This window comes from Podarcis bocagei (genome assembly GCF_964188305.1).
Source record: "Podarcis bocagei genome assembly, chromosome: 2".
Classification (NCBI taxonomy): domain Eukaryota; kingdom Metazoa; phylum Chordata; class Lepidosauria; order Squamata; family Lacertidae; genus Podarcis; species Podarcis bocagei.
Genome location: NC_138126.1, coordinates 60,140,762 through 60,161,595, shown reverse-complemented (window position 1 = coordinate 60,161,595; position 20,834 = coordinate 60,140,762). Strand labels below are relative to the sequence as shown.

General features: G+C 47.6%; 1 protein-coding gene across 1 annotated transcript; it reads left to right on the top strand.

Moving 5' to 3' along the window:
* Window positions 1-4,732: 4,732 nt before the first annotated feature.
* Window positions 4,733-20,594, top strand: LOC308582587 (acylamino-acid-releasing enzyme-like). The gene is made up of 22 exons (XM_081185870.1): window positions 4,733-4,882; window positions 7,387-7,516; window positions 8,432-8,558; window positions 9,485-9,575; window positions 9,937-10,012; window positions 10,669-10,829; window positions 11,237-11,374; window positions 12,109-12,200; window positions 12,781-12,821; window positions 12,921-13,042; window positions 14,098-14,158; window positions 15,164-15,261; window positions 15,646-15,697; window positions 16,620-16,708; window positions 17,349-17,487; window positions 17,862-17,945; window positions 18,045-18,125; window positions 18,692-18,780; window positions 18,907-19,097; window positions 19,601-19,703; window positions 19,829-19,935; window positions 20,145-20,594. Exons 1-22 carry the CDS (start codon window positions 4,871-4,873, stop codon window positions 20,245-20,247), a joined length of 2,187 nt encoding a protein of 728 aa, XP_081041996.1. The 5' UTR covers window positions 4,733-4,870; the 3' UTR covers window positions 20,248-20,594.
* The last annotated feature ends 240 nt before the right edge of the window (window positions 20,595-20,834 follow it).

Here is a 20,834-nt window from a genome sequence, read left to right as displayed (position 1 = left end):
TTCAGTAGAGGATTTGCTCCCCACCCTGACTGTATTCAAAGGAACATGTGACACAAGTATTACAATCAGCCATCTAGCTGTATGTCCACAGGGTCAATTTGTGTGATCAGTCCCCCTCGGGAGAAAAAAAGGGGGGGGAGGGAAGAGCACCCAGAATGGTCCTTTGTGTGTACAGTGTGCTTCTCCCTTTGCACTAAAAAACATTCCTGCATTACTGAAAAATCCCAGAGAGAAGGGGGCTGTGGCTGGTGTCTCTTTCTTTTACTGCATCCATAAGCATAATGTTGCAGTGCCAGGCCAACCCAACAAGCAGTATAGATGGATGCCTCAGGCATCAGCAGTCAGCTCTAGGGGAGGGGAGGAGTTACACACAGAGAGATATATCCAGTGGAGTCCTGACTGATGAAAGCAGACAGCTTGTACCTGCTGTAGCTGCAGCTGTCACAGATCTAGTCACACCATGAGTGCCCAAAGCCTGCTCCCATAATTCACAGATTCCCTGCTACATCACATATTCCCAGGGCCTTGATAAGCATCAATGACTTTCTGAGGATCCTGATTGGACTAACTTGCATCTTCATGACAGGTGAGCTCATGAAGTTGCTTCACATTGTCAGACACTGACCCCTGGTCCCACTAGTCCAATACTGTTTACTCTGGCGGACAGCAGTACCCCCACCTGAGTCTCAGGCAAAGGTTTTTGCCAGCTCTGCTAGCAGAGTTCTCTTAACTGGTGATGCCAGGGATTGAAACTGGGATTTCTGCACTTCCATGGAGTGACAGCCCTTCCCGTAAATCCAGACTTGCTGTGCCTAGATTTGCTACTAATCCATTAATCACATCATCCTGCCGCATTCAATAGACAGAGTTCCAGGACTTTCAGACAAATCCTTTAGGACAGGTAGCTGAGATCTGTGCTCCACCAGAAAGGTACCTGGTCTAGCCCCTGCAGATGTCATCTGGGTAGTCAATAGCAGACCCAGATAGAACGTGTTACAGTAGTCTAGCCGTGAGGTCACAAAAGCATATTTGCTAGGTTTGGGTAGCATTAAAAAAGGTATCCCAAAATGTAGCCAGATGCATCATAAGGCTATGAACCAGAAAAGCTAGAGGAGTCGCAGCTCCCTTCCCCAATATCTGCTTCCTTCATTGCAGTCTTGCCAAGAGCAATCTTCAGTAGCCTCACATGGATGCAGCCCTTCATAGAAGAATCAAAGTAAGATGTAAAGGGCTGTATCCTAGCAGACTGATGACACACTGAACACTTCACAATCTCATTTAGCAACTTCATGTTTATTTTCAAAAGGTGATATACTTGGTTGGAACCTAATAAGATTCTAGAGCAGGACTCACAAACACAGTGCCTGCAAAATGTTGGACTATTACTCCCATCAGCCTCAGCGAGCTTGGCCAGTGATCAGGGATGAGGGGAATCGTGATTCAACAACACTGCTATCCTAGAGGGGAAATGCCATGAACAGATAGATCTATATCCTACAAACTAGCAGTGAGTGAGACCACTCTAAAGGATACAAATGGCGGCAAGGGGCATCATCAAGTCACTCAAACAATATGAACTATTTGATGAACAATGTGGAAGCCTGCAAAAAGGTTTCATGAGCTCAACAGGTGGAAATGATTTGTTTCCACCTCAAGGTCAAGTTCACTAACAAGGACCACAAATGATACGGTCAAGTTTCAGGGAGGAAAAGGGAAACATTTTTAAAGAGTCTAGAAAAATAAATGGTATTGGGAAACACAGAAGAAACAGAATCAAGGAGCCTTCCTTGGAGAAGGTTTAAAACTAATTCATCCCTGGTTAGTAGCTAACATGCTACCTACCTACAGATGATGTTGGGCTATACAGTTCCCAACATCTCTAACCACTGGCCATGCTGGCTGGCAGTGTTGGGAGCTCAAAGTTCAACAATTTTCAGAAGGCACCACTTTGGGAGCCTGGACCCAAGATTGATTGATTCTCTCTCTCTCTCTTTTTTTTTTAACTAGGGACTGAATTACCGTGGGTTTAAGGCTGTCCAGCACTTTCCCAAAATAATCCATTAAAAAAACCACAAAACCACAGCCAAAGGAGCCAATTTCTCCCTGTTTCTATGTCTTTGTATGATTTTAGGCGGGGTTGTGTTATCAAAAAGAACAGCGTCTTTTACTTCTCAGAATTGCTTCTTCTGCTTTTTCAGCACGCACACACAGAGAGAGCTCAAATCGACTTCAGGTGGAGACATAGTTCATACCACATCCAAGGTTTTAAACAAGCACATTACATATCAGGAATAGCATGGAAGAGGATGCCCACCTGCTGCTGTCTCCATCCCTGAGGCTGCAAGGGCTTAAAGCATCAAGGCCTGTCAAAGACATTGCTTCTCTCAGAAAGCCAATTACCCTGCCCCCTCTTCTTCTTTTAACTGTTTATCCCTCTCCCTTCATGTTACCATACCTGGGTCTCTCTCAGCCCACCCACCGCATATGGATGCAGCTCCCACTCAATGCCTGCAGAGCCATCTGCCACCGAGTGCTTCCTGTTGCAGTTCAGCTGATTAGCAGCACACAGGAAGCGCCAATCTGGAAGGTGTGATTTGTCATTCCACTCCAGTCACCCTGCCGTGGGGGCAGCTTCCCACTCGGCTTTGCAGGGCGAGGTTTTCTCCTGACCCTGAGATATTGGCTGGCTGGATTAGCAGGGAAGCTGCTCCCATAGACCTTAAGCCATTATTAACAAGCTGGAAAGGGTTGTTGCCTGCCTCCAACAGACACTGCCTCCTTCTAGGAGCCCCATCCATTCACATTTTCAAGCGGCTGCCTGCAGACCCAGGAGCTGCACAGCTTTCCTGTGGGAGTCACATGGCATGTGCTATTCCCCGTTCAAGTACTGGCGCAGGAACATTTAGTCCCACGCAGCCAGAGTTGGCAAGAGCTTGTGCGAGGCACCCCTTGTTTGCCAAGAGAGGTGTCTGCATTGATTCCATGGAGTCATGAAAGCGACGTGTGTGCCCTTCTGAGATGAAAGTACAGTGCATGAAGTGACAGCCAAAACCAAGCAAATGACTCCTCCTTTCCAAAGCTGCAGGTGCCGGGTACCCAAGCGGGTTAGATGGATAACTAGATCTGTTGCAAAGGCAAGACGAGAGGAACTGCTCATGAACAATCTTCCACAGTTGAATTATAAATACTTAACCGGGGGGGGGGGGGCTGTGAGGAATTATGGGATGCAGGAGTATCCATAGTTCAAGTGCCATACACACAAAAACCAATGGTCTCACTCTACAAACTTTTGGACCTACTCCATTTTCTGTAACCCCTCCTTCCCTCCGCTGACTGCCAGCAGTCTGCTTTTTTCTCAAAGGACACCTCTTCTGTCACCTTCCACTTCATGTGGTAAAATCAGCTTATCATAGCACCACAAATAACACAGTGGACCACAGAGCAGCTAGGGCCTTCCCTCTCCCCCTTGACTGCTGTCTAGCAGCATCACTAAGAACAGGATCCAGATGCTCAGTCCTTGGTAGGGCAGTAGAGAACCCAGTGACCTTGCCCTCTTCCCAGTGGCCATGTTCCTTTATGAAAACAGCAGAGCTAAGCAATGCTTCACCATCTGCTGAGCATCACAAGAACAGATACAGCTGAAACAGGCACAACTTTCATTGAGCAACATCAGTGATGGTAAAGGAGCATCCAAGCTGTGCTGTTGTTTTTAAAAACTCTCTCACAGAAACAACTGGAAATGCTGAAGCAGCCCAGGGATTCTTACCAGCACACAGTGCAGAAAACAATGGTAACAAGACAAACTGCAGCTCCATAATTGCTAAAACACAACCTAAGGGTGAAGGAATTACAAGTGACTTTCACATGCAATGGACACAAATTGGAAGAGGCTTTGATAATTGGCTTGCCACCCTGCCTGTGGAGCTGATAAAATTGTAAATAAGATCCAAGAACAGTTATACTGGCATGAGATTTGGTGTCCAATTCTTATTCCTGAATGCCTAGTGTGAGCCCCACACTGAACGGCATGTGGGTCTTTACTCGGCTGGACTTTACTCAAACATGCCTGAATGTCACTGTAACTGACCTGGAGGTATCAACCACACCAACCTATGTCACTACTTTTGAAAACAAACCTGTTTTCATTTCCATTAGGGCTGGTGTTTTTTTTTTAAAAAAAGTACATTCACAATTCAAGCTAGTAGCAGCAGAATCGCTGAACTTCATTTGACTTTTGCAAAGATAAAATTCAGATTGGAAGTAGTAGGTGGTTGAACAACCCTCATAAAAATGTAGGCTTTTCGTTCCAAGTTCCTGGCAGCCAGATGATTGCAGAAACGGTTTTAAATTTGCTGCCTCTCCCCGCCGCCGCCACCTACACAGAAAATATGAGTCAAATTCATAATAAACACAAGCACGACATTTATTTAGGAAAGTAAAGAAACAATTTAGGATGAGAGGAGAATAAGGAGAAGTATGGGGCTAACGTTGTGGGGTGGCCTATTTTAAGCCACTGTCCTTCAAGCCCCGCCACGAAGATCTTCGCCTGAAACACATTTTTAAGTGATTGCAAATTCACATTAGTGTGGGGGAAAGGGTCGGTTTAGAAAGACAAGAGCACGAACAGGCCGGGTGGTCAGAGACGTCCACGACAAGCCGAGGCTTTGCCTTGCAACACAGGAAGTCGTGTCTCCAGATAAAAGCGATGACCAGGCTTCCCACTGAGCAGCGCGCGCTGATTTTGACGGGCAGGTCCACAGCCAATGGAAGTAGGCGGGACCGAAAAGGAACAGCCCCACCCACCCTGGAGGTACCGAGCGGAAGGTGACCGAACTTCGAACCTCCAGGACTGGGCGCAGCGGCATAGGAGATGGAACCACCGGTGAGAAACGCGGGGGAGGGGGTTCCCCGGGTCCGCCCCCCCAAGAGGATGCGGGGGGTGGGGTGGGCTGCGCCCGCCTGAAGCAGCTCCTGGTGCTCGTTGAGCAGACCTTCCCACAATGCTCCGCGCTGTTTCGGGCGGGCGTGTTTGTGTGTTGGGGTTCCCAGCAGCCCCTTCGGAGGGGCACGAACGTGTGAATGGACTCCTTTTAGCTGTCCGCCTAGGATTGTTCCTGGGGGCGGCATACGGGCCGCGCTCCAAGGCTGCTGGCTCCCTTCCTCTCCCCCAACCTCCGCTTTTAAGAGCCGCGAGATGAGCACAACTGCAACGTGTGAAACAACTCTTCTCCACAGGCACACCCGGCCAATATGGAGATATAATTGGGGGTGGGTGGGGAGAATGTGGCAACTCTTCTTTATATCTCCAGTCAAAAGAAAAAGTTTCTTCCTTTCGCAGTACTCCCTCCCTCAAAAAATAAAATAAAATCACGTGCACGCAAGGTGGGAACCGTCACAGCTCTAAAACATTTTGTTTTTTAGCGTGTTGACCTGGCATGGTTTAAGAACCCTGAGCGCATGGGTGACTGGATGTGGCATGAATTTAGGTTGCTACAGGGGGAAAGTCTTAAGGTGGTGGCGGAGAGAGGGGTGGATATCTTTATTCTTTGTCACCACACTGTTGTTCCCATATATCAAGTGGGTTATTAGGGTAAGGTTTCTCACTTGCTTCGGAGGACTGAGTGTATGAAGTAGCTGTAGCAGAGAGAACTGGACTTTGAACTCTTGCACTAAAGGAGACCTGTTGCTTTAGGGCAGGAGTGGCTGACCTGTGGCTCTTGGACACAGTGTGGCAGGTAGATTGGGTGGAGGTGTCCCTCTGCTCAGCTCTGCTGGCCTCCACCTGCACAGTGGCATCAGTCTGCCAGTATGGACCCCCCTGTTCTGCCTGCTGAGCCTACAAGTTTATGGAAGTGTCACTGACAGGATCCCTGTCAGCAGCTGCCCACACAAAGCCCCAAAACCAGGTGACGTGAAGGCAGGGAAGAGCTGAACCAGCCTGAGATCCATTGCATTGCAAGTCAGCCTCACTGCTGATGGTACCGGACCCAGTCTCCATCCAACTGCTGCACCAGCTCCAGGCATCCCCACACCTTCCACCCTGGCCAGCCGAAACAGCATGGGTGTAGCTAATTATAAAAACCAGCAAAAATACATAGCTAACTGAGGTTCTGCCCTCCCTAACAAAAATCCTGACTGCGTCCATGGCAGCCATGGCAATCTGATAAACAGCTCTTCTGTCTGCTCAGGGTTTGGACTTTGCAGCCTAAATGATGTTGGACTCTCAACTCCTATCATCTCTGACCATTGGTCATGTTAGCTGAGGTGGAGTCCAACATCTGGAGGGCCACAGGTTCCCTATCCTTGGTTTAGAAAAAACACAAAGGGGAGGGGGGAGCAGGAAGGATATAGGAAGAGTTCTTCCTGGACACCTTTCCAAACAAAATTTTGTAGTTGTCAGTGGCCCTGATGGCACAAATGAAATGTTAATGAGCAAGGGAGGCAGGGAATGTTTTTACCCTCCTCCTATTTAGCTTCAATGACAATTTATGTCCCTCTTTTGCATGGAAGTTGCTGATTCGGGATCCTCACATGCTTGTGAACTTTTCAGATAGAAGGAGTGATAACTGGCCTTTAATTACCATGTGATTGCCTGCCCTGCCTTTCCAAAGTAAATAGTGTGCCAAATGTAGCTATTGAAACTTTGTCCTTCCACAAACCATGTTTCAATTGCTGCAGGCCTAGAGTGTCACACATTAACTTGGGCTGCTGGGCTGATGAATGTATTGGTAGTTGAAAGAGCACTTTTGCTGCAGCACCTGCAACTTGATATAGAACAGACTTCCTGGTTTTGTCTGTTTCAAAAACAAGTAGACAAGAAACGTCCAGCTCTTGTCTGTTTTGGATTTCAAACTTGGGACAAAACAAGTCTTGTGTGTCACCTTAAAGATTAACTAAGGACCCAAAATGTTCCAGGAGAAAGGACTTATAAGTAATATAGATTGTGTATTGGTTGTGGTGGGGAATGAAAAAGGAAAACTGAGCAGGAGACAGGGAGAAACATACACCCTATATCAGTGTGGCAGCTTAATTTGCTCAGAAGCAGGTGATGAGCTTCTCTCTCCTATCTACAGCAGTGATGTGATTTTTCCTGTATGCACATCAGTACATCTGCTTAGGTAGGAAAAGAAGTTAGGAGCAGCTGCTACAGCCAACCTTCCTGTAACCTGCAGAAGGTGCAAAGCCAGGACTGTTATGTCTCCAGCTAGCTGTGTGCTCTCTCTCCTTCAACTCACCAAAGTGGCCCCACCTTACATGCTTCCTGCCCTCTGTTCCAGCTTCTCACCTGGAAGCAGTTGGTACTTGCCATGAGCAAAGGTACTTGTGTTGCTTTTACCTGGAGTTGGTCCCAACTAATTACGCTGCTACTTTCTTTTTATTGTGCAGTTGTTGAATGACGCAGAGGAGATAGCTGCTTTGTACCGTGAGCTTAGCCAGTTCCCATCTCTTTCCAGTGCCTCTATTGGGCCAGAGGTAACAACTCAATATGGTGGGAAATACTGCAACGTTTACACAGGTAAACCCTCTCCCTCCTAGTTGCCAACATTAGTTGGGACCTGTGTTTATATTGTGATTCACTTTGGGATGCCTCATGAAAAGCAATGAGTACATTTTTCTTTGCCTTGAACCATCACTCCTGGCAAGATAAACCAGGAGACTAGCTGTCAGCACCATGGTTTCTGTGGCTTTGACTGGCTGGTTCCTGTGCTTCAGTATCAAACCAACTTTCATCTTCCTCTGATGATCATAAGAAATAAAGCCCAAAGATAGAGCTGTTGGCATTCTTGACCCTGAACCAGGAATGGGCATGATGGGCCTTTTTACATACATTCAATGTATAGGCGACCCTATAACTGGGCAGCTTAATGGGATTTAAAACACACAGAGAGAGACCGAAATTAACAGTAAAACAAACTACAATCCGCATCATTACATAGTCACAAATCACATTAAAACAGGTCCCTGGGTATGGTCTGAATGCACATGAGGTCACTGCTTTACTGAAGCTAAGCAGGCCTGAGTATGGTCAGTGTCTGGATGGGAGACCACCTGCCAACCACGTTGCAAGCCATGACAGAAGAAGGGTGGGATATAAATGTAAGAAAGTAAATAAAATATTTTTTGCAGCAACAAATCAATGTAAAATGGGGGGCAATGGAATAAAATCTGCGGAAGTCAAACTAGGATGAAATCATAACTTTAGACATGGGAAAATAAAGTTATTTGACTGGTGTTGGAAATATATTAAGGTAGGTTAACAGGCAAGTCTCTTGTGTGGGGAGGCTTCTCTTGTCTGCTCCTGGTCTTGCCTGAAATAGTTGGGGGAAGAGGAGGATGGGACAGTGATGTTGGGATTTTTTTGTGGTAGAGGAAGATTGGTTCTTCCTGTGGTAGGCTGGACAGAAACTGAGTTCTCTCCCTCCCTTTACAGAGTGGTCTCAGCGAGACTTGGAAAGAGCTGAAAATATAAAATTCTGCCATCAGTACCTCATCTTCCATGACAGCCACTCCATCGTGTACTCAAGCCCCTCTGGCAATTGCACGGAAATCAAGGGAGAGTAAGTCTCTTGTTTGTTGTGTTTCACCACGCTTTCTGCAGAAACAGCAGATCACTACCCAAAGCCTTGTGCTGAAGGGGGTCTCCCAAGGATCAGCATAGCCTTGAACTTCCAGTCCTGGGATACAGGTTCTGCACCAAAACAATCCGAATCCTTTAATGAGATCAGACTGCTTTATTTTCAAAATTATTTGAGAGTCCATAATTTTGGACCGAAGGGGCCTCTAAGGCAGCTGACTGAAAATCAGAACACTAAAACAATGGTTAAGTGCCCTAATCTGCAATATCTAGCACTGTCAGAAGCCACAGGGAAAGACAAAACTGCAAACCTGCCCAGCAGCATATACTTACTGAGCAGGAACTTCTGGAAATTCCCAGTTTTTACTGCTTACTAAAGATAAGCAGACCTTGGTTGGAAGGGATGTTCCACAGCTGTGGCACCACACTTAAAAAGGCTCTCTCTTGTGTCATCCTGCCCTGGGGAAACATGTAAGGCGAGGTAGTTCTTCTAATACATTATATGTATTGCCATATGTTTACTTCTTTATCAAATGGCAATGGAGATGATCCACACGACCCATCCATCCCTTTCAATATCCTAGCTTGGTGTGCTTCCAAAGCCTCTTGTGTGTGGTGTTTGTTTGTTTGTTGCCCTTTGCAGCGGCAGGACCCCTTCCTTGGTGTCAGCACTGGCTGTTTCTCCCAGGACAGATGGGCTGCTCCCTTCAGGCATAGCCAGCATGGCCTGTGATCTGAACTGATGGGGAGTGGGGAGTCCAACAACACCTGGAGGGCCACATGTCCCCTGCTTGTCCTGGAAGGATGGGCACAGTCTGAGCTGCCTTCCTTTCTGGTACCTTTTTTGTCCTGGCCTGTGCCTGACCAAAGCCATCTTTCCTAGGCTAACCATGCTGTTTTCCTTCTTAGGCTGCTCAGTCGGGACTCTCCCAGTGGAGCACAGAAAGCCGTTCTACGAAAGACTAGCAACACCAAAGGCGAAGAGAAACAGTTCCTAGAGGTATATATGGCTGGCTTGAAGAAAGCTGAGAGAAGAGACTTATACCCTGGCTCTCTAATAGGTTTCTCCTGTGTAAGGTAGACCTTCCAGAGATGCTCTGCTCCTTCATTCCCAGAGCAATGTGGCTTCATATGTGGCCCGTTTGCTCAGTGGTTCTCAAACTATCCGTCACGCTTCCAACCCGGGAGGCAGTTGTATGGCACTCTGACTTGAGTGGCTTTTGCTTCTTTTTGTTTGAAAGGAAAGGGGTCAGTTTGTGGCTCTTTCATGTGGCTCAGAATAGGTCCGGTCTCTGAGAAGACACTGGGTACATAAGCAAAGGGGTTCAGAGACTAAATGTGCCATGTGTCTGCTCCCACAGGTGTGGGAAAAGAACCGCAAGGTGAAGAGCATTGAATTGACAGCCCTGGAGAAGCATGGCCAAGTGTATGAGGACGGTGAGCTTTCCCTGCAGCTCTGTTTCCATTTGTAAGAGACAAGTGAAGAGGATAGCCAGGCCCCAACATTCATCCTTTCCTTACAGCTCGGGAGTGCTGGTGGTGGTAGGGTGTTCTCCGATATCCCTGATATGCACTGATAAGGGGAAGTTGTTTTTGAAAAGGGGACTTGGGGAACTGTCAGGGATTGGTTTGCAGAGAAGGGGGGAGACACCAGAATGTACAGAGAGCCTCCTCTGATGAGCAGCTGTACTTCGTCAGAGTCAGGGGAAGAGAGACTGTCAGGAGACACGGAAGATGAGAGAGAGAGAAGCCCAAAGGCTGCTATAAAAGAGAGAAAAGAGCAGCTTCCGGTGCTTAGTTTTTCACGTAAGGAAAGGAAAAGAAGAGGGGGGTTTCCGAGGCTTTTCTGCTGGAGGGGGAACAGGCGAGAACCACTTCCGGAATCTGCTAGCGATTGAGGCAGACATGCTTTCAAGACCTCTGCACTATACATAAGCTTTTGCACTCAATAAATCCTGTAAAAGACACGCTGGAGTCCCGAGCTGTTATCTTCGCAAGCACCCACATATCACCCTGACAGAAACCTAGGAATGTTTCTGGTCATTGCATTTTTGATTGAGTGAAATCTGTTGTCATCTTGTTCCCTGCCCCAGACCAATTTGGCTGCTTGGCCTGGTCACACTCTGAGACGCACCTTCTCTACGTGGCGGAGAAGAAGCGCCCCAAGGCTGAGTCGTTCTTTAAGCCAAAAGCCCCTGAGCTGAGCAGCGAAGAGGAGCTGGCCAAGACAGAGCGACGAGATAAAGCCATTAAGGTAAAATGAACTTCTGCTTTGCCTTGTGTCCTGCGAGCCAGTATTTCAGTTTCTCTTCATCATCACCCTATGCCATTTTTTTCCATACTCAAAGCATCTCTGTTCATAAGGCAATGCACTACCAATTACACTTATACCTGAAATGCAGTAAAGCTAATGCTTGCATCTTGAACAGTTGGCTCTGAGGGAGCAGTTGCCTCCAAGGGTGATGTCCCTGCAGTGGAACTGCGGCGTTTGTAAGCAAATGTGTGTGTGGGCTTCCTCACTCTTCAGGAAGTGGGAAGTACTTAACTGACGCCAAGTTCAAAACCAGTGATGCGGGCCCTGGCAATCTCCCAGGCAGGTGAGACTCCCTTTGCTGTCACTCGAGCTGCCTCTGCATCAGGATCTCTCTTTGCTTTTCCTAGGGAGAGCAGTTTGTGTTCTACGAAGACTGGGGGGAGACCCTGGTGGCTAAAAGCACCCCTGTGCTGTGTGTATTGGACATTGAGAGCAACAACGTTTCGGTCCTGGAGAGTGTTCCAGAGCACATCTCCCCTGGGCAGGTCAGTACAGGATAAACTGAGGGAGAAGGTTGGCACCCAGTTAAGCCCAGTTGGATAAGGGTATTTTTATTTATTTTAAATACTTGCATTCTGCCTTCTAGCCCCAAGGAGGGGCTCTAAAAGCAACTTACAGAAGATTCCCACAAGTTTGGTATCTGGAACAGAAACAGTGTGGAGTCATCCTCGGTGTTGCCTGTTACCCCCACCCCCAAAAGTGTTATTTGCCAACTCCGATACTATAATAGCTGTTCCAAAATGGCTAGGATATAGCGGGAAGGACTCTGTGCTTGCCAGCCAAGATGCTGCTTTCCTGGAAAGATAATTTCAAAATTATCTTCCAAGACAAGAGCCAGGGGGTGTTCCCCATCCATTTAATTCCAGGTTTCCATGGTACAGTCATACCTCATGTTACGTTTGCTTCATGTTACGTTTTTTCAGGTTGCGTCCTGCGGTGACCCGGAAGTGCCAGAAAGGGTTACTTCCGGGTTTCGCCACTTTCTCATGCGCACAATCGCCAAATCGCGCCACACACCTGCGCAGATACAGCGCTTCAGGTTGCGAACGGGCCTCCAGAATGGATCCTGTTTGCAACCAGAAGTACCACTGTATATATTAGCTGGGTCATTATACATCTGCTGTTGTCTTCCAACCTATCTTAACCCCGCATGCTGGAGATGTGCTAGAGTCACCCGCCTTCCTCTCCACACCTGACATGGCATTCCCTTCTCCCCCAGGCCTTCTGGGCTCCAGGCGACACTGGGGTGGTGTTCACAGGCTGGTGGCACGAGCCCTTCCGCCTAGGGTTGAGGTACTGCACCAATCGTAGGTAAGTTTCCTACCAGGACAAGTAAGAATCCAAATGGGATTGACTATATTAGATAGATGAGGGACCAAATGGGGGAGTGGGCCTACGAACATTCTGGAGTCTTTGGGGTTGGAGGTGCTTTGTATGCCTGCAAAACACACCTGTAGCCAGGGAGGATGTGGTCTTGTGGCTATGGAGGAGCTAGTGTGGCTTCATGCAGATGAAGTAGGCGCCCAGATTGGACTTGGGCCCTTTTCGATTCTAGAACTTGCCCATTTCCTGTTTGGGAACCACCCTGCTGCCTCATCAGGAAGAAGTCACCTCTTCACCCTGTCCTTTTAAACAGGGGGGGGGGGGATTGTTTTTGTTTGTTACTATGTTATGTATTTTTGTGATTTTATATTGTAAACCACCCTGTGATCCTCAGATGAAGGTCGGTATAAAAATGTAATTAATAATAGTATTCCTGTTATGTTCCTGTCTGGGTGATGAATGAGACACTAGCTTGCAGAGAGAAGATAGATGTCCCCACCCCCTTAGCCAGTCTCACGTGGTGCTCTTCCATGTAAGCTCCACTTCTGTTTTGTGCTTTTCCTTCCAGATCAGCTATCTTCTATGTGGACCTGACAGGTGGTCGTTGTGGTGAGACATGTTTTCCTGTTGGTTTATCAGCAGCAGCAGCAGCCATGCAGTGACTTCTCAGTCCTCTCTCTTAATTCACTGTCTCCCTTCCCATTGCAGAGCTGTTATCAGACGACAACAAAGCCATTTGGTCTCCACGCCTGAGTCCAGACCAATGTCGCATTGTGTACCTGGAGAACCCGGCTTCTGGGCCTCACCAACAGTGCAGCCGTCTCTGCATGGTGAGTATTGCTTTTGAGCCTTGAGTCTTTGCATGAGAGACGAATAAGCTCCTGCCCTCTATATAGACTTCGGAGGTGAAGGCATCAGGAATGCTTCTGAACTGGGCCCAGAGGTAGCAGGGGACCAAGACTGAGTTTTCATTTTGAAAAATGTAAATATCTAGCCCTTTCCAGAAAGAAGGTTGTTACAAAGCAAAATGCGGAGGCATCAGTCTAACCCACTGCTTTGTAAGAAATGAGTCGGCTCCTGTCTTTCTGTGCTGCAGCTGAAGGAGTACAGTCACAGTTGTGAATGACTGATGATCGCCGTAGAGAAATATTAGTCACAAACGCACCAGGGAAAAACAAATTTCAGCTTCACAATGTGTTACAGTTCATGAAAATTGAGGTTTTTGCCTGGTTTGGAGTTGTCACTGGGGGAGAGCAGTGTCAGGTAGAAATTCAACAGGTCACATATTTTCTAGGACAGAAACACAATTATGGGGAAAGTTCCAGCTTTTGGCCTTCTGCCTCCCAGACATCTTATTACTTGTGTGTGGCCCCTGATTTATTGTTGGGTCCTCCTCCCTGCCCGCGGAAGAGAATGTCAATTTGTATGTATTTGCATATGGCCCAATTTTTTTGCAAATCGGAGGCCTCTTCTGCAGATAGGGAAGTGGGCCCAATCCCCATGCAGAAAGTCCTGTTGGCAGCTTTGTGAACAAGTCATTGAGCTCTTTGGCCTTTGCCAAACTGTTGTGTGAGAGATCAGGCAAAGCTCTGCATGAGCCTGAGTAAATTCTGCCTTGTTGACAACTATAGTGGGGAATCCATATTTGCTGGCAGGGGTTATGAGGGTTCCTTCTTGGAGAGCTTGGTCAGAGGAATTGAGGCAGAGCTCCTCGGTGAGAGCATAAGGAGAACCAAGGCCTGTCATTGTCCACCCAGAACTATCACATCAGGCCACCTCAGCACCTCCGTGAAGCATGTCTTGATGCTGTAAAATATTTGTGGGCCAGGAAGCTGTGCACTGCCACATCCTTTTTTGATGCCTTTTGATCTCTCCCCCCCCCCAGTACGACTGGTACACAAAGCTCACTTCCGTCGTGGTGGAGATTGTGCCTCGGCAGAGCCAAGGTATGTATTACAACCGTGCTGGAGCTCCCAGGGGTGTTTGATGGAATCCGATAGAACCCTGTGCCAAGCGTTCCATGTGCAACAACAAGCGAAGCCAAATGTTAGGACTGCTGCATATCACGCACAGTCATGTATCTTGTTCAGAATGGTCAACATTTATCACTGCGTTAACTACAGAAGTGTGGAATGTGAAATCCGCCTACAGGGCTGTGGATGGTTTGGGAGAAACAAGGTGATGTTAAGGAGGAACGAAAGGAGGAGATTCTGGGGCAATAGGGAAAAGACTTGAGCATTGGGAAAACATGAAAACCAGCCACATGGCACCTTCTCTATTAGGGTGTCTCAGGAAGCACCCCTTGGAATCTTTCTATACGTGTTGGAAGCCGCCTAGGGTGGCTGGAGCAACCCAGCCAGTGGAGCATAAATAATAAAATTATTATTATTAGAAGCAGCAGCAGCTTCTTTGCCTGCCTCAAGTTTGGAATCAGCAATGGCAATTAGGTTCTGTGTCTTCAGCAAGTATTTTTCTGCAGAATCTTTTGCCAGTTTTTTTCAGGAATTCAGAATCCACATCTACTTTGCCATTAGAAAAGCAGGCTCAGTCGGCAGATCCTGGCTGTGGAATATCACGGGGACTGGCTGCAAAGAGGGATTGGGGGGCCTTGGAATATATATGAAGAGAGACAGCATCACGGCTGACCTTCTCATTAGGCAGGGTGAAGTCACTTGTTATAGTTGGCAGATTATTATCATTTTTGTTACCCTGAAAGGGCAGGAAATTGACAAGAATTGAATTTATTTTTTATCATTTTTACCACTCTGGGGAATGCCAGTTGGGGGTTTTTTGTTGTTGTTTTTTTGCCGTGGTGTCAGAATTTCATGGGCTACTTCTGACTGGCATCCATGAAAGGGGCTTATCATGTGGCTTCCTGGCCCAGGGGCATCCCTGTGTTTTCCACCAGAAGGGCAGCTGCTGTTTCAGTGAAGGCGCTTTGTCTCTTACAGGTGACTTCACTGGGATCTATAGCACAGCACTGTCAGAGCACTGCTGGGCAGCAGACAGCCAGAGGGTTGTGCTGGACACAATTCAACGTAGCAGGCAGGTAAGAACAAAGCGTAGATCACCTTGAGCTTCAGACTGAAGCCACGGGTAGTTCGGGCAAACTAAGCACAAAGGGTACCTCCAATCGAAGGCTTTATTTGGCAACAGGCAAATTGAATCAGCACATCTAATACCTTTAAACTTCATGGGGATCTCACATTGATCCATATAACAAAGCAAAGGATTATAGCACTATCTGAACATTTGGCTCTTTCCAAATAGTGTGGTGGAGAAGGGATTGTTGTGCAAATCTTGCAGAACCTTGTGTGTGTGTGTGTGTGTGTGTGTCTCCCCATTGATAAATTGCAGGACAGCTTGTTGTGTGAGCAGGTGCTTTCTGGATGCAACTGAGAGTAGATCTCTCTCATGCTGTCTTTTCCTCTAGGAGCTGATTGTAGTTGATACAGTGTCAGGCAGTGTGTGCTCTCTGACCAAGGGTAAGTAGCAAACTCGATAACTTGGCCCTCCATACTTAGTTCCTTCCAGTAACTGCAGTCTATGCTGTGTCCTGCCACTGCAACCCTCTGATCTTCTGGCAGAAGTGAGTCCTAATTTGTTTAATCCGTTTGGGGCAGAGCTATTCAAAGAGAACAGGCAAGCCATCTTGCAGTCTGTTGTTCAGGGAGTTCTTCAGACCTTTGTCATCAGCTAGCACAGTTGGAGATAATTGTATCTGGTGTCCTCACTTGCTTATCTTTCGCTTTTCTCCACCCTTTTTAGTATCGCACTATACTGCCTTTGTAAGCATTTGGGTGGAAGATGCATCCCAAGCCAGTATCTTTATCCTAGTTTCTTAATGCCCACTGATCATCCAATGTGAACACCCCCGTTGTTCTACTGACCTTTGCTTCACATGCACTGCCCCCTTCTCCAACCCCCTCCAAATTTTGCCAACGCTGCGTTCTTAATTTTAGTTCAGGTTCCAGCCGTCAGCAGTTGGAAATTGGGATGCATCCAACAAAGCCAGAACACTCGCAGAATGACTTACGTTTGCACAACAGACCTTTCCCTATCTCCTTACCCCACGAGAACCCCCTCCCAGATCTATTCTGGGAGTTTCCCCAAGCCCTGGAGCCAATGGGGGGAGGAGAGTGAGGCAAACCTCCATTGCACAAGCAGGAGGACTTCTCTGGATGCAACCCATTTTGTTGCATATTCCGTCCATTTTTATAAATTTTTCCGCATGTCAAGTCAGTTTTTCTCTGCCCCAAAGCTTTGCTCGTATCAGGCCAGCTTGCCCAGGCCTTCAGTGCTCAAATGCAAACATACCAGATCAGAAACAAAGCAGCAAGGGTTGCACACTCCACCTGAGCACAGAATACGGGGGAAGAGAAAAACTTTGTTCTTTTACTAACCTAGGTTCCCATCTTGGAAGCTGGGCCCTGCTCACTGTCGACCGAGATCTGCTGGTGGCCAGATTCTCCACTCCAAACTGCCCTCCCATGCTTGTAAGTGTCCAGTGGCCAAAGGTTGGGCAGAGGGACCTGGGCTCAGAATTGCTTGTTGCAGTAATTCTAAAATAATACTTCCTGTGCTTTCTGTCACTTTACATTTTGCTTAGAATTACTCAAATATTAAATAGACCAAGCCTGTAGACTTTGACTTAGGAACTGGCCTGTATCAAATTAATCAGTCGGGGCCCCAAGTGTCAAAAACTTGTTTGGCTGTGATTGCACAAACTTCGTGGCCGGGATGCAACATCCTATTAGTTATGTGCTTAACTGATTCTTTTTTTGGGGGAGGGGGGGAATTCTGATGAGGGCAAAATATGAGGCACTGGACATCATGTTTTGTTGCCCATAGTACAGATTTTTACAGCCAAAGCTGAAACAGCACAGAGGCTGTAGGGTCAAGGATTGTCGGCAGTGCAGTGTGTAATGATTAAGAGCCCAGGGACAGAACACAGCGTCGACCCCCTGTCCCCAGTATTTCCATTGGACTTGCCTCCATTTTTCTTTTCAAATATCAGATGTGTGCTGCTATTTAGCGGACATGCTCTGCTCCTTATGTTCTGGGTGACCTTGTGTGGTCCGAGTAAGAGAGATCTGCTCCAGTGGTGCTGGATTCCTCTATGTCCTCTTGCTGCAGATGGTGGCCTTCCTGCCTCCTGCTGGCAAGGAAGCTGAAGTTAACTGGGTGTGCCTGGAAGAAGCCAGCCCAATTCAAGAAATCTCTTGGGATGTTCGTACCCTGCAGCCTCCTCCAGAACAGGACAACCCCCAGTATGGTGAGGACCCAGAGAAAAAGAATTGGACAGACATCGCCAGAGATCAAGGAATTTAATTCCCTGCTTTGAGCCAGGGAAGAAATTAGGGCATTAAGGTTGTGATATGCAGATTGTGGGAGGAAATTGACACCACTCACTCACGCTAGATCTGCCATTGCAGGGAGATGGAATTATCCTCCTCTCCTTCCCCTGTGTATTGTTCTGGGAAGTTCTCCTGACCCTCCACAGCAGGATTGGAGGGAAGCACAGGGGGGAAGGCCTGTTGCTTTAGTGGGAGCCCTTGCGTTGACTTCTGTGAGTGTACTGGGTTAGTTGAATCTAGGCCTTTGTGCCTGACTTTCACCAGATCTGCAAACTGTGGTCTTTCCTCACAGCGGGCCTCAGTTTTGAAGCCATCCTACTGCGGCCCACTCAGGCGCCAAAGAAGGCCAAGTTTCCATTAGTGGTGTCACCTCATGGTAAGTACTTTGTCTTCATCACTCCCTTCCCCTCATTCAAGGCACAGGGTGATTCCTTCGCCCTTCATCTCACTGGCACTCCCGTCTTCTCCTTTGCAGGAGGCCCACACTCAGTGTTCACCACCAGCTGGATGCTGTACCCAGCACTCCTCTGTCGGATGGGGTTTGCTGTGCTGCTGGGTAAGTGGTGGCCCAGAGCATTCTCAGTCACCCAGTGGGCTGGTGGGGTCTCAGTTTATCTTTGAATAGGGCATCACAATTAGGAGACTGGACTGTCGATGGATCCTCTCCCATGACAGTGGTAAATGACTGCAGCGTGGTCCAAATCATTTGGCCTTTTTCTGTCTAGTCCAGTCTGTCTCAGTTGCTCAACAGGTGTGCTAGGGGAGTGACACTGGAGGAGGAATGACAGTAGTCAAGTTCAGGTAGCAGGTAGGGAGAGCTGGAGATTCCTGCCATGGTATCATCCTTCCATTAGAGGAAGCTATGACGATAGACTGCTCTGCCTCCTTTCTTTTAGCAGTGCTTTGTGCCACTGGGGAAGTGGTAATTCTGCATTGATTTGTTTTGGATGTTTGTATGTGATGCCAATAAAAGGTTTGATGATGATGATTAGAGGAAGCATCCTCCTGCCCAGTGATTCTGCAACCTGGTTGAGCAGAGTGACACCTCCTTGGAGAGCAGGAGGCTCAGGTATAGCAAAGAACTGGAGATCTCAATGAGCCTGTTTTTCTCCCTTCCCTAAGTGAATTACCGAGGATCACTAGGCTTTGGCCAGGACAGTGTGGACTCCCTTCCAGGGAAAGTGGGCAGTCAGGACGTCAAGGATGTGCAGGTAAGAGGGTTGCAATCCCCCTTTCCAGGGCAAGCAGGGAGGGGTGGGGAGCTGTAGATTTTTTCACTGGTGGGAAGATGCTGCAGTGCTGTTTCCTCCCCCTTGCACCCACCACCTTCTTTGCAGTTCTGTGTGGAACAGGTGCTACAGGAGGAATTGACGGATCCACAGAGAGTGGCCGTGTTTGGTGGCTCCCATGGAGGCTTCCTATCCTGCCATCTCATCGGCCAATACCCTGGCACCTACAAGGCTTGTGTGGCCAGGAATCCCGTGGTCAACGTGGCCTCCATGGTCGGAAGCACTGACATCCCTGACTGGTGCGTACCAAAGGCAGCCTGAGTAGCTGCAGTTTCTCCTTCATACCTGTGGCTGCTGTAATGAGGACACAAGAAGGCCCATACACTCCTGCATCCTATTCTCCCAGTGACCAATCAGCTGCTGATGGGAAGCCTGCAAACATGACCCAAGGGCAAGAGCAGTCTCCCAAGGTGGTTTCCAACAATTGGTATTCAGAGATGTACCACCTCACGGTGAACACACCCATCGTGGCTAGTAGCTATTGATAGTCTTAACACACACATACCATGAATTAATTGAATTGTCCTTTAAAACCATCCAAGTTGGTGACCATCACTATATTCCATAGTTTTAATTTATTTATTTACTCATTTATAATCTGCACTTTCATAAAATGCACTGGTCCCAATGTACAGGGTTTACCCCACTTGCTGCACCTGTCAGCTGGAAGAACTTTCTGTTTATTCCGGCTCTCTGCTTCCCGTTCCCTCTGTTTTGATACCTGCTGTGCTGCTACTCCTAGGTGCCTGACGGAGGCTGGCTTACCGTATGACCAGACTGCCCTCCCAGATCCCAGGCAAGGGGCAGAGATGCTGCTTTGTTCACCTATGCAATACGTTGACAAGGTACAATACACACAGACCTTCCCTCTCCACATCCATTGGTCCAAGAACTCCATGATTCCGCTACTTCGTTTTCAGAGCTTTGGTTTCTCCAGCTGCCTTGATATCTTTGCCCTTTTCCTCCTTAGGTTCAGACACCTGTTCTTTTAATGATAGGAGAGGAAGATAGACGTGTACCCCCCAAGCAAGGCTTGGAGTATTACCGTGCTCTCAAGGCCAAGGGTGTCCCAACCCGGTAAGCATAATAGGCAAACTTGGCAAATAATGCAAAGGAGCTGGCTGAAAGGAGGCTCTATAGAGACAAAGGGGTGGTGGTCAAGAGGCTAGAAATATATGCGACTGGGTCAGGAGAGGAGAATTGTGTGTGGGCAGAAGGTCTGGCAAGAGAGAGTGGTGTGAAAAATAAACACATTACACCTAATATTTGTGTCTCTCTCTTTCTAGGATGCTGCTTTATCCGGGCAATAACCATTCGCTCTCTGGTGTGGAGGCCGAGGCAGACGGTTTCATGAATATTGCACTCTGGCTGATCCAGCACCTGAAATGATGACTACAGAAGCTGGCCTACTCCTTTTGTAACCCGCTTCCATACTAATAAGCAGCGTGGTGAAGCCGACATAATGCAAGGCACTTCAATTCCAAACAGCCACCATAGGGACTGGTTGTCGTCCAGAACTTGAATAAGTACATGGCAGAGGTCACCTTCATCACACACTTTGTCAGATCTTGCCCTCTGATAAGTAGTTCCACCATAGCAGGTGGCTGATTTGGAGGTGTCAGGTGCTGGGTACTGATTTTTGAATCTCTGTCTTTAGCCTTAGTCTTTGGGGACAACAGGTGAACTACAAAGACTCCTGCTGCAAAAATAAATAAAACACACCTGATTGTCTAAGACTGCTCACTCCTGACTTTTGAGAGGCTGACTTGCAAAGTGTAATTCTTTATAGAGATTGGGAACAACTGGGGCTTGTCAACTACTGAGATGCAAACTTTATTGGAGAGTACTGGATATTTTTTTGAAGAAGAGATAACAGGACTAGCAATTTTTTGACTCAAAGGGAAAGGAGGTAATTCACAAAGAAGATTTGTGGAATGTAATGCTCAACTATTGCTTTTGCTCTTCAGAACTCCTCC

Excerpts from the sequence above, each read along its gene's own strand:
- LOC308582587 (XM_081185870.1), top strand. Across the intron at positions 13,043-14,097 it reads AGTGCAGCCGTCTCTGCATG|TACGACTGGTACACAAAGCT; the intron begins GTGAGTATTGCT and ends CCCCCCCCCCAG. Across the intron at positions 19,098-19,600 it reads AGCACTGACATCCCTGACTG|GTGCCTGACGGAGGCTGGCT; the intron begins GTGCGTACCAAA and ends TGCTACTCCTAG.